A 14,550-nucleotide genomic window follows, 5' to 3' on the forward strand; every position below is an offset into this window, starting at 1 on the left:
TACATTAAATAAATATAACGTCATGTCCTCCCTACCTGAGACCGTTTCAAGCCTCACCCCCCTCTTCTGTCCTGGTGGCATGATTGTCACACAATTTTGTCAATACTTTTTTGTCCTGACCACGGGCATCAATACAGACTCTTGCTTTAAATCGAAATCGAGTGGAGTACATTAGACGTCGAATGACCTGAGGCGGAATGCGGCGCCATCGCCATACTTGTGCATGAAATTAACCTTGACTAGTTATCACCGGAACTTGTCTTGCTCTAAGTTTAGGTCCCAAAGGATCCCACACATGTTCAATTTGTGGACATGTCATGGGATCGGGCTGGTCATGGCAAAACGTTCACATTGATGGCCCTGAGCAAGTTCATGGTGAGTCGTGCTGTGTGGTCGGGCGTTGTCTCGCTGGAATACGGTTCGATGATTTTATTGCAGCTGATAAGGGAGAACAATTGACCAATTACCTCATCCATGTGCGGTTAGATTGGCGTTGAAAACTACGAGGTCTGTGTGCTGTTGTCCCCAGTTAAGCGCCACACCTCCTCCGAATGGCTCGACCTCGTGAATATGTGTAAACCCCATTTATATCACACCTATTGCCTTTTCGTTCTCTTCTTTCGATAGCTTTGGCATGGTAGCTGTGTTTTTTAGAGCAGCTACACTGTTTTTATACCCTAAATGACTAAATAACTTTGTGTTGCACGTGCATCAAACTTTCACAATTAACGTTATTTTGCACGAGATCCCGTGACCAGAATTGTGGCTTTCAGAAACATCCGTACTAGCAGGTGATAAATTCACAGAAATGTTTTGACATTATTTTTATTTTAATTACAAAAGATGATAATTTACAGTTTGGTTTTGGGCTTTGTGATGCTTTATTAAAATTCTCTCTTTAACAAGCTGTTTGACTTGGATGTTTTAATGAGACCTAACATGGCTTCAGACCAGTCTGCTCTACCACAGATCACATATTCAGGGAATAATACAGAAAGTCTTTTAAACAGGAAAAATAAAGCCGTATGTGTCTTTTGTTGACTGTAAAAATGCCTTTGATTCTGTCAGTCGTATTGAATTAGAGCAATGTGTACTGTCTCCCGAAGGTATTTATGCCTAAGTGAATGCCTGTGTGAGATGAAATAGTGCTTATACAGACTACTTTGAGTGTTCTATTGGCTTACAACAAGGTCCTGTACTCAGTCCGCTTTTATTTCACCTTCTACAACATAGATCAGCAGAGGCGTTGGAGAATGGTAAAATTGGAGTGCGGTTGCTTCCTGATTTATTGGAAATCTTATCGTTAGTATTTTAAGACATTGCTTGGTGCTTGCACGACCAGATCAAGGTGAACAGTTCAAATACAAATCATTAGAAAACTCGGTGGAAGTGTGCCTGGCTAAAGAAATAGGCTTGATTATCTAACTTTCGCCCAATCAGAGGACTTCGTTCCGTTGCTATATAAATAAGACATCGGGTAATATCTACATATTGACCAATCAAAATTAGGTTGAAACCTAACATACATTGTTCCTAAATACCAACTTTGAACGGAATCTCTTGATATCGATCAATCAGCTCTGCTGAGACTACCATTGCAAGGTGGTAACGAAAATAAAGTCATATTGAATAGTGTCCCTAGATGCGACCATGTACCAAGAATATTGTTTTAGGCTGAATGACATATAAGTAATGGCCACTTAAAGAAAAACTGTAAATAACAGGTGCTCGTTGTTGAGAGGTAGCTGGAATCTAAAAAAAATCTGTGCACATACACAAGTTCCATGGCTCTACTATCTGTCGTTTCTGAGTGCACAAAGCTGAAGGAAGAATAAAAAATACAAAGAATAATTAGAAGAAACCGAGCAAAATCAATAAAAATAGCAAACGGTACCCTATGTGTCCCAACTACTAAGTATGCTTCAAAGTAAACAAATATATAATTACGGATAAATATGCCGTTGTAAACGGTTCAAGATCTTTATCAATACTTATCGTTTGACATGAGCATTTCATTTGTTATTTTCCTTGTCATTACTCGTGTTTGGTTAATTTGTTTGTTGTTTAACGCCGTACTCAGCAATATCCCAGCCATATGATGGCGGTCTGTAAATAATTGAGTCTGGACCAGTGAATGACATGAGCATCGATCCACGCAATTGGGATACGATTATATGCATCAAACAAGTCAGCTAGCCTGACCACCCGATCCCGTTAGTCGCCTCTTACGTCAGGATCAGTTGAAGGGGCGAAGGGACTGAAGGGACTGCAATTCACGCTGATCATGTGCAGGAGGCTCTAGTGTAAGTGAGTGAGTGAGTGAGTATGGATTTACTCCGCTTTTAGCAATATTCCAGCAATATCAGCGGTGGACACCAGAAATGGGCTTCACACATTGTACACATGTGGGGATACGACCCCGGGTCTTCGTTGTGACGAGCGAACGCTTTAACCACTAGACTACCCCACTGCCCAGTGTCTGTGCACGACGTATAAGGAAATCCCGAATGTGAGTCGCTTTTTATGGCAAACATGGGTTGCTGAAGATCTATTATACTCCGGATCTTCACGAGTCCCTCAGAGTGAGTAAGTGATGTTTACCCTATTATTAATATTCCAATAACATGTTCACTCAGAGTGAGTGAGTGATATTTACCCTATTATTAATATTCCAATAACATGTTCCCTCAGAGTGAGTAAGTGATGTTTACCCTATTATTAATATTCCAATAACATGTTCACTCAGAGTGAGTGAGTGATATTTACCCTATTATGAATATTCCAATAACATGTTCACTCAGAGTGTGTGAGTGATATAATATTCTTAATATTCCAATTACTAATAAAGAGCTTCGCACATTGTTTTCCTTAGGGTCATTTAAACCAGCGTGATTAACAACGTTTTCAACGAAGTTACCCAATAACCCGTATGTTGTCATAATTCTGCAATAATATCACACGTTTTTATGTTGCTTAGATAATGGTGTATTGTACCTATGTTAAGATTCCTGTGGCAGTTTGATAGCCTAGTGGTTAAAACAATCCAAATAAAGACACTTCCGGTGTCCACCTGCCGTCATGTTGGCTATAAATAGCCAAGCACATCGTCATGGGCACTGACTGACTGACTGACTGATATAGAAGATTTAACGTGCGCTTTCCGACTGCAGCGTATTTCGCACACGGGCCTGGCCAGACCATTTAGTGTATTCCGAGAAGGGTGAAAGTGGTGTGTGCAACCCAAGCGGGGGCTTTTAGGGGTTGCCTAAACATTGATATAAGCAACACCACTTTCACCCTTCTCGGAAATACACTAAATGGTATGGCCAGGCCCGTGTGCGAAATACGCTGCAGTCGGAAAGCGCACGTTAAATCTTCTATATCAGTCAGTCAGTCAGTCATGGGCACATGTGACACATTTGATGCATTTGTGGTCAAATTGCATTGTGGTATATATATTTACGGCAGAACTGCAGCGCAACAACAGTTTCGGTAAATTAACAATAACTACATATAAATGCAAAACTGATGTTATTTGCACACGTATTAGCGACATCATTCTGCAATCCGTAAAATGACATATATATATATATATATCAACAGTTATGCCACAAAATAAGATCATATTTTTAAAAGAGGAATAATTTGAAACACAAGAAGTCGAGGCAATATTTCTTTGCTTCACAGCAATATATGAATATGTCGCGTGTTATCACCATAACAATGCACATAGCCAGCTGATAAATAAGTAACGAAATAAAACAAGATGTTTTATCCTAAATTAGGCCTATCTAGATACCTAATATCCTAAATTAGGCCTATCTAGATACCTAATATTGTAATATTTTACTTGCGATAAAGGAAAAGTCCAATAAACATATTCCAACAGAGTTTTATCTATTGATTTATTTTTCTTTCACATAATTTCACACACAAACTGAGTATGATCATTTTGGATCATTTATTTTTTGTTTGGTGGATTTGGATACACTTAGCGCGCCAGTTTTAACGCACAGTCTGGCATCACTTCCCGTTTTCTACACGACAATTCTTCATCTGCTGCTACGTTTAATATCCATTTCTTCAAGTCCAAGTAACTAGGATCTCTCCAAACACTGCGTGTCGTCAGCTCAGTCGAGAAGTATTTTGGAATCGACGAATATCGCAACTTGGTGGGGCACTATTCTCTTACCGCGATTGCCTGTACTGTGTCACGCATGGTTGACAGAAGCAATGAGACAGCAATGAAACAGACATATTCGGCTTCATCTGGTTCCACAATGAAATCTAGCTTTGACACTGTATCCAAGGTAATTTTAACGACGTTAATCGCCGGTAATTGGTATCAATTAAAAGTGGCAATTTGTGTACCTCTTCACCTGAACTACGGTAATCCCCTCGTTCTTTGGTTCTGACTGTCTGGGATGAGCGAGAGGTACAATGTCAGTACCCGAGGGCCTTGGATGAATTACCGTAGTTCCTCCAACAAGCACAAAGAGTGATCTTCGTTTAACAGCTTTTATTCCCACTTTGTGTTGCCGGTCAACCCACACTATTTGTCACTTAATTATGAGACTTCGGCCGCAAAGCTTCAGTCTCAGTCGAAATGCTGGTGCCTAGGTTTGGTTTCTGGTTCGAAAGATCAAGACAACAAGCCGAGAGCGGAGCACCAGTCCAGATGTAGTCTCCCCAGCCGCAGCCGCTACCTAGCCGCTCTCTAGCCGTTGTCTAGCCGTTCTCTATTCGTTCTTAGCCGTTCTCTATTCGTTCTTAGCCGTTCTCTCGATTTGTGGCTTTTGCCCCTTTTTAAACCGGTACCTACGTCACAGCTCTACTCATTTTTTCATCTATCATTGGTCAGCCAACTTTCCCCCCTACACTAGATCATTCTAACCCACTCTTATCTAATAACCAGCACCTTATTCGGACTTGCCATGATGTAGCTTCTCACCCTTTTGGAATTCGAACTATTCCCCCCCAATACCATATATGTCTCAAGACCCTGACGTTTCCGCCCCTCTCATCTCTGTTCCACTTGTTTTTCATTAATGTATAGCCCTCGACCTACTACCCTCACCCCTGGTTACTCGTGGCCAAGTATGCTCCCGTAGTCTTCAACTATCAGAGCTGCCCGTCTCCTATATATATATATATATATATATATATATATATATATATATATATATATATCAATGTGTTATGTTTACATCTTACTGGTTTCAACTCCTCTTCTTGACCTTTATATACAATCACGTAGGTGTCCTAATGAATTGTTAATTACTTTAATTAGCTGTTAATTACTGTACTTTTATGCCTATAATACGACCCCCGTTCTGGCGAAGAGTGTGTCCCCACACTCTGAGATGGTGCCAATTCTTGTTATATTATCTGGTATATATTCCCTCTTATTTCTATGACCTATTGATTTAACTACCCTTTAATTATCTAAATATGTATTACGCTTTCATGCCTATAATACGACCCCCGTTCTGGCGAAGAGTGTGTCCCCACACTCTGAGATGGTGCCAATTCTTGTTATATTATCTGGTATATATTCCCTCTTATTTCTATGACCTATTGATTTAACTACCCTTTAATTATCTAAATATGTATCACGCTTTCATGCCTATAATACGACCCCCGTTCTGGCGAAGAGTGTGTCCCCACATTCTCGGATGCAGTGACGCAGGGATCCGGGCCTTGTTCTGAACGTTCAGTAGATATACGAGATAATTATTCCTATTATTAGTCTTGCAACAAGTGGATTTGGTTGACCGCAACCTAACATACACATTGAGATACATTCCAATACATACATTGATATATTCCCGGAAATCCGGTTTCATAGTACAAAGCCCTTGGACTAACAATTTCATACAATTCGATAATACAACACGCTAGTTTGCTAACTAAATAATTTCAGGAGTAACCTACCTGCAATGTTTTCAGACCTGTCGGGGATCATCACTTTATCGATCCCACCAATGACAGTTTGTCAAATGTTACCTTCCATGTATTCTTGATACCTAAATAACCTGGACAATTTAACCAGTGTACAATGATTCGTAGTACAAGTACAAGTAGCATGGACAAGTTCAGAAGGGTCACACCCTTTACGTAAAATTACAATGAATCACCCTGTTATGATTTGTACGATTACAAGAGGTTACTCCAATATTCCTTAACAGAACATGAAGGATGGACAATTCGAAAGGGTCACACACTTATGTGATTCTCAATTCCATAAGAAGGATGGACAATTCGAAAGGGTGATACACCAATGTAATTTTTAATAATTCTCAGGCAACCATCTTCACTCAAAGGCATCCCAATGGATATTTGTGTAAGCGAAATTATATTATGTCTATATTCGTGTACGCGACATGGTGAGACCCTGAGCCAAGGAACGTTCTCATATGAGTAGCCAGCCAACATATGACTGTCACAATCGTTGTTGTTTCTGTCTGTTATTATGTATTTTGTTGTTGTTGTTTTTGTTTTTAATTTAGGAGAATCAACACCATGGGCTTAACTTGATTTGCTCTTGTATAGGTGACTCGTGTGAGTGAGCTTTCTCTACTTTCACTACACGTTATTTTTCCGTGTATCGGGTTCTGTCTGATAAGGGGCCATGACATGTCATGTGATGTTTAAGGTGTACCTGCCTAATAAGCAACACGACCTGGTCGGCAATTATTTCAGATCTCTCTCGGTGGCCCCAAGGTGGTATAGTTGGCTATTATACCTGTCGATTCGTTAGTCAGCTTGTCTGTAATGTAAGTGTGCTATCTACCGGTGTAGCAGTCAATTTGTCTGGTGTCATCATGTTGTGCCGTTACAGTAACATCAATAATTCCTGGCGCCCATGTCCTGTACGACAGAACCGACTATCACCCTTGCAGAAGAAGGCTATTCGGTCCGGGCAATAAAATTCACTTTCGTTATCCAGTTACGTGGCGGCAGGCACCTCTCGATATCCTGATGGTATGTCAATACGTGTTATCTACCTCCATTGCGCAAGTGTCACCAATCCATTTCTTCCACAAGAACCATCTCCTCGGCATTACTTCCTCGACAAGAACCATCTCGTCGGCATTACTTCATCGACAAGAAACCATCTCGTCGGCATTACTTCCTCGACAAGAAACCATCTCGTCGGCATTACTTCATCGACAAGAAACCATCTCGTCGGCATTACTTCCTCGACAAGAAACCATCTCGTCGGCATTACTTCCTCGACAAGAAACCATCTCGTCGGCATTACTTCCTCGACAAGAAACCATCTCGTCGGCATTACTTCCTCGACAAGAAACCATCTCGTCGGCATTACTTCCTCGACAAGAAACCATCTCGTCGGCATGACTTCCTCGACAAGAACCATCTCGTCGGCATTACTTCCTCGACAAGAACCATCTCGTCGGCATTACTTCCTCGACAAGAAACCATGTCGTCGGCATTATTTCCTCGACAAGAAACCATCTCGTCGGCATTACTTCCTCGACAAGAAACCATCTCGTCGGCATTACTTCCTCGACAAGAACCATCTCGTCGGCATTATTTCCTCGACAAGAAACCATCTCGTCGGCATTATTTCCTCGACAAGAAACCATCTCGTCGGCATTACTTCCTCGACAAGAAACCATCTCGTCGGCATTAATGGATCAATATATGTACATCTTTAGGTGAACCCCCTTTTGGTTTTGAGGTGTGCCTGCCACCATACTTGGTACGTGTCGTGTGTCAGATGCTACAGATATGCTTGCATTTCGGTAGTTTTTGTTGTTAAACTATTCTCTCCTGAAATCCTATCCACCATGAGATGCTTTAAATGCTACCATAATTGACACATAGGTTGGTGACATATTACCAGTGGGGACAGGGTGTTTGGGGTTATTTGACCTAGCATCCATGTCGATAGTTGACACTGAGGCCAGTGCCAGGCCACCGGAGGTGCCAAGTGTGCCAAGTTTGCAAGGTGCGCACTGTTAATGAATAGGGGGTAACAGCACCACTGTGGTCACTTATAATCTCCTAACCTGATACATTTATTCCAGGGGCATATGTTGGGTTGCTTATCGAGAGAGGGGGGTGGGGGTTGGGGGTGGGGTGAGAAGAATTCCTGAGCACATGCCATGGTTTCTCCTTTGGCGGTCTACTATTGGGGAAGGGCCAGGTTTTGGTGATCTATTGACGAGTTCAAATGCAGTGGAGGGGTAAAAGGTCTGACGTACTGATATTGATGTAATTTTTACAACTTTCGAAACATTTATATTTCTAAACTAAGATTAGGTAACCCTAAATTAAATATTGCACTTGTAGCTCTACCTACTTCGCTGTACGTTCAAGAAAGAAGTATACTCTTTGGCCAATTTTCCACAAAGAATGTAAATGTACATGTTCACAGCCATGAAAACAAATTATTTCACTGCATCCTGTCAGATAATAAAGCCATCAATATCAATTACATTTGTTTCCATGTCTATTATTTTAAACAATAAATACCCTTAATCCTAATCAACCGTTGAGTGAGTGAGTGCTTGAGTGAGTGAGTTTAGTTTTACGCCGCTTTTAGCAATATTCAAGCAATATCACGTCCTGTAATAGAATGTTTCTGCAAAAAATATTATCTTATCTATCTTACCTTATCTATGTTCTGCAGATTAAAAGATATCGGTCCACTTATAGCTGAACCATTTGGATTTTCGTTTATTGGGCGTAACACAATTGCCTTTCAAATGCTTTTCAAAGCAGGAAACACATATTACAAGTATAACTCTTTTATCATGAAACGTTTATCAAGTCAATTTTGTAGGAAAATATCAAAGGTACCACAGTAGACATTGATGAATAACACAAACAAATGTTTTTAATTAACAAATCAAGTAGGGTTTTGTTTGTTTGTTTTGAGATGTTTTTTTGTTTTTGTTTTTGTTGTTGTTTTTTTATATTTTTTTTTTTTATGAAGTAGAACTAATAAACTGGATTCAATATTTGACATAATAAGAAAGAGAGTCCCACAACCCTGTTCATACCCCTGCAGGTGCTATGGACATCATGTTTCTGCCCAATACCACTATTGATGCTCGTGATCTTCTAGGAATATTTATGTAAAGGCGAGAAGTTCAGTTAAAACGAACTATATAGGAATATTTTTATTTTGGTTTTCTTTAGATATAAATACCATGATGCTACTAAATTACTAGTCTGCCTCACAGAACCTGAACCTTATTTTTCTTCCGCCGAGCTCTTACTGTAACGATATAGCCCTAAAAATGAAGCACGTCTACAATTTCCAAAGCTGAATCTCTCATTTCAGTTTGGATCTTTTTCAATTTATTGGAGTTATTGGTTTCTATCAAAATTATATGGGTTTCTTTTTTTTTTCTTTCTTTTTTTTTTCTTTTTTTTTTTAATAAGGGTCTCTTGTACTAACAAACCTCAGTGTGCGCCTACCCCATAACTGCCATCATTAATAATGATTAATGAATTGCCTAATAGCTGAAGCCCGATATGTATATAGATGGTTACTGAACGTAATTCAAGGGATAACTGTTTTTGGTGAATAGACACTGGCCCACACCATCAGTGCCATACAGTAAACAACTCAGACTAGCTCGCTCGCCCCTGTCTGTTTTACTGGAGCAGGGTAACAACTGAAAAGATCATGGTTCAAGAGGCTCATGAGTATCTGATTCAGTGAGAAATGTGGTGGGGGCGGGGGAGAGATTGCTGGCCGGGAGAGGTTAGACTTGTGCCACAAGGTGTGCTGTGAGTGACTTGGGAATCCCTACTTAGGAGTGTAGTATACTACCTCCCCTACACGTGCATGGTCGCCCGGGGGATGGTGGAAACTTTCTGCTCTATTTGTAAAATGTCACTGCCATGGTGGTTTTCCCTGGATTATGGCTGTTATTCTGAGGACAGTAAAATGTTGACCGTATATGTGTTTCTAGGGATCTAGGTAGGTGAGTGTGTCTTGTGGTGTTTGGGCACGACGGTACTGGCTCAAATTAACAGCATTTACTGGTTGGAGTGAAGATTGCCGCGAATTAGTGGCTAGTCCACCTGTTCACTCAGTAAGTGAATTGCAAGCTTACTTTTGACTCAAACTGAGGGGACCCGGCAGCGTAAGCTGTGTTAAAAAAAACTTCAGCAAGTGTAGAATATCATCTAGTAATCACAAATATTATTACATTCTGAGATGCATTTCCAAGAACAAGATCCCTGATACAATCATCCTTGATTCAACTAATTATAGCCGATTGATGTTTGACCACTTGTAAAAAGTAAGTAAATGGCTCAAACGTTTGTTGTCTCATGTCAGTAAGGTCATTGGCACTATTTAGCGCAATGATTAAGTTTGAGGAATGTCATTGGGAGATGTTTTCTTCAAGATTTGCTAGGAGCAATTATCTCTCAATTACCTCGCCAAGCCGTGCGAGGCCGGTGATGCTCCCATTCACTGAGGGCCTGAAATGTGTACTGGCACCATGAGACTGGTATGCTACCGGAGTGCTTATTATTGGTGCTGGGCTCACTAGGTCAGATGGAACGACCTTACAACTTGTGAGTGGAATTGAAAATAAAGCCGACCCACGCCTACCCTGTTGATCGACTGTTGTACCGTTATTGTTTGAGTCTCGTGTTGGTGGCATGATTATGTTCAAGGATCTCGTTCTTTTACAATATGTATTCAACACAATGCATCAAAATATTGCTTACCTAACCAGGCTCGGTCCAATGAAACTTTGCACCACACAAAATGTTAAAATGTCACAATTGTTAGTTCTGTCCATCACTTCCTTGCACGTCACCCCACTACTGGGTCCAGGTGAAACCATCCGCTCGTCTCTCCCAACGCCCCTCCATAGTGAGCCCGGAGTGGTCCATGGATGTGCAAACGTCTGCACCGTTCCGGATGTGCACCTTTCCGGATGTGCAAACGTCTGCACCGTTCCTCCCAACGACTGTAATCTCCCTCACAGTGGAAGTTCTCGTGCAACCACTGCACAGTCAACTCTCACTAGTTTGCACTGACTTGGCCTGGCGTATTCACCGTGTCGGCACTGACCATGTACCACTTAGGAAGGAATCTGTGCAACCGCTTCACACCGCCACTTCGCTTGTGCAACCGCTGCACAACTTCACTTCACTCATGAAACCGCTTCACTCCGTCTCTTCACTTGTGCAACCGCTGCACACCGTCACCTGACAATGCTTTTTGGCAGTCGTCAGGGAAGATCGTACCCCGCATCTGTCCACCACGTATCCAAGGTAATTTTAACGACGTTAATCGCCGGTAATTGGTATCAATTAAAAGTGGCAATTTGTGTACCTCTTCACCTGAACTACGGTAATCCCCTCGTTCTTTGGTTCTGACTGTCTGGGATGAGCGAGAGGTACAATGTCAGTACCCGAGGGCCTTGGATGAATTACCGTAGTTCCTCCAACAAGCACAAAGAGTGATCTTCGTTTAACAGCTTTTATTCCCACTTTGTGTTGCCGGTCAACCCACACTATTTGTCACTTAATTATGAGACTTCGGCCGCAAAGCTTCAGTCTCAGTCGAAATGCTGGTGCCTAGGTTTGGTTTCTGGTTCGAAAGATCAAGACAACAAGCCGAGAGCGGAGCACCAGTCCAGATGTAGTCTCCCCAGCCGCAGCCGCTACCTAGCCGCTCTCTAGCCGTTGTCTAGCCGTTCTCTATTCGTTCTTAGCCGTTCTCTATTCGTTCTTAGCCGTTCTCTCGATTTGTGGCTTTTGCCCCTTTTTAAACCGGTACCTACGTCACAGCTCTACTCATTTTTCCATCTATCATTGGTCAACCAACTTTCCCCCCTACACTAGATCATTCTAACCCACTCTTATCTAATAACCAGCACCTTATTCGGACTTGCCATGATGTAGCTTCTCACCCTTTTGGAATTCGAACTATTCCCCCCCAATACCATATATGTCTCAAGACCCTGACGTTTCCGCCCCTCTCATCTCTGTTCCACTTGTTTTTCATTAATGTATAGCCCTCGACCTACTACCCTCACCCCTGGTTACTCGTGGCCAAGTATGCTCCCGTAGTCTTCAACTATCAGAGCTGCCCGTCTCCTATATATATATATATATATATATCAATGTGTTATGTTTACATCTTACTGGTTTCAACTCCTCTTCTTGACCTTTATATACAATCACGTAGGTGTCCTAATGAATTGTTAATTACTTTAATTAGCTGTTAATTACTGTACTTTTATGCCTATAATACGACCCCCGTTCTGGCGAAGAGTGTGTCCCCACACTCTGAGATGGTGCCAATTCTTGTTATATTATCTGGTATATATTCCCTCTTATTTCTATGACCTATTGATTTAACTACCCTTTAATTATCTAAATATGTATTACGCTTTCATGCCTATAATAACTGATCCACTCATCCCAAAAATCGGCACTGAATTTGTCAAAGTTTCTGTTGCACTTGCAAGGGCGGGAAAAGGTGCGCCATCTTGTAGGTTCGATTTAACAGCCGGAATGATGTCATCTTGAATTGGAACTTTCTCCACGATAAAGTCATCAATGCCATAATTGAAATGACCAAAGGCTCCTCTGATCATCTCGAAAAGCTCTTCCGTCAAATTAAGCGTCACACGAAAATGCTTTATTGTTACTCGTATTGAATAAAAGCGAACTTGCAAAGTATTTGACAGTAAGCAGTAAAGCAATTCGAATGCGCACACGGGGTGTGGTTGCTGTGAGATCGCGTGGTTGGAAAAGCGGCAAAGAAAAGGTTTTAGAAAGTAATGAGAAGGAATCAACAGTGCAATCCAAACATATGTAAAACACATCATGTTTTATAACAGTATTCACGAGAACAAATTATGTTCATGCCGAAGAAGTTACAAGATCCAGAGACCTGAATAATCATGATGAAAATAATGTTCACGCACAGGACAGAATTAGTGTGAACAAATTTTTAACGTTTCGAAGAATGACCATGTTCGACGTGAAATAATATGAACTTTTCATTTTTTTCTGCCCCTGTGGAAACCTGTGCACCGATCTGAGACAAAAATCTTGGAAATATTTTTTGAATCTTACAAGGGTCGCAAATTATGTTCATGTCGACATAGTTACAAGAGAGAATGATCCGTGTAGCCAGCGATCTGAATAATCTTGATGAAAATAATGTCACTCACACAGCAGAATTCGTGTGAACAAATATTTAACAAGTGTGTTCAATGGCCCGCTCCCGTCTTCGAGTATAACTTTACACCTGTCAAGTCTCTCAAAAATTAAAACACCAGGAGCGGGGCGGAAACGTGTAGGTAATAAATTACATCCAACTGTAGTACAGGCATAAACACATATAGCATATAATGCACATAACAATCATCTGGATGTGGAATACGATAACCACGTGGGCTTCCAACAGTTAAAAAACTTATGATAAGGTACTCGGGTGAACTCAAAATGTTTCTTGTTTTCATCATATCGATGTAGTCCTTTTATAGTCTCATCTGATGATCTCACGTTCGGACAGTAAGTCATTGTAGCTCGTATGAAACAGAAATACAAACAAGATCTTGACAAGGTATACTGAGTGTGGCCATTAAAAGCGCATGTGCTGTGACCTAAAAGTTCTGTGCGTGGCCATGGACTACGACTGAAACGCAAGTCTACGACAGAACCCTTTGAAGAGAAGTACAATTTAGGGAAATACGAGATTCACGACATTATGGTTACTGGTCGCGTTTTCGGACTTTTTCCATTTGTGACTGCTTACCAACAACCGAGATCGAACGAGATCATATCTTTCACATTATTCATACACACCTTCTAGATTTCATGACATAAAACACAAAGCATCCATTGTGACATTATTACATTCAACAGAAAGGACCTTGAATCAAAGTGAAGAAGAATTGCAAACATACCCGTTTTGTCTTTTGTCCCGGATGCTTCCCCCTCTTCTGGAATCCACTCACTGCAAGGGCAAACAGTAGAATATTACTGATTTGAGAAGATCTAGCCTGAAATATAGACTCCTATAAGAATAATATGGACTCCATTCACATACTACAACATTTTGATTTAATGTTCTGTATGTGCTGATCTGAACATTCATTTTCTTGTCCTCTTTGTCCATCCTACAATATGACACTCCAATAAATGCATTGATACCTCCCACATTTTCAACTGTTGATACCTGTCATACCTTTTTTTCTAAGCGATGCCACAGCCTTGCCAAAGAACGTCTTTGGCTTTTCTTCAATGAACTGCTTTACAGGTTCGGATGCTGAAAAGTATGAAAACAGGGACGTTGTGACTAGAAACAACCTAAAAATATGAGATGATGACATCGTCATTGTATGTGTTACACTGATAATAGTCACAGAAACATTTCGATTGTCTCCTGTGGTCCATGTTGATATATGTAATACATACTATAAATTAATATGTTACATACTCAATCCGGATGAAATACTGTCAATACCATACTAACGGTCCCTGACTGATACATATACATTTTAGCTCACACGCTTTGATTCGATATTTTGA

General features: G+C 40.9%; 1 protein-coding gene across 1 annotated transcript in view; it reads right to left on the reverse strand.

Moving 5' to 3' along the window:
• Window positions 1-14,550, reverse strand: part of LOC139447932 (uncharacterized) — a 51,645-nt gene that overhangs the window by 24,931 nt on the left and 12,164 nt on the right. The window contains exons 14-15 of the mRNA XM_071229422.1: window positions 14,207-14,287; window positions 13,926-13,975 (exon numbers count right to left, since the gene is read on the reverse strand). Coding sequence (XP_071085523.1) covers window positions 13,926-13,975; window positions 14,207-14,287 — 131 coding nt within the window. The remainder of the gene's footprint in view (window positions 1-13,925; window positions 13,976-14,206; window positions 14,288-14,550) is intronic.

The sequence above is a fragment of the Haliotis cracherodii genome, unplaced genomic scaffold (assembly GCF_022045235.1).
Source record: "Haliotis cracherodii isolate W230 unplaced genomic scaffold, xgHalCrac1.p SCAF_7, whole genome shotgun sequence".
In the NCBI taxonomy this organism is placed as follows: Eukaryota; Metazoa; Mollusca; class Gastropoda; order Lepetellida; family Haliotidae; genus Haliotis; species Haliotis cracherodii.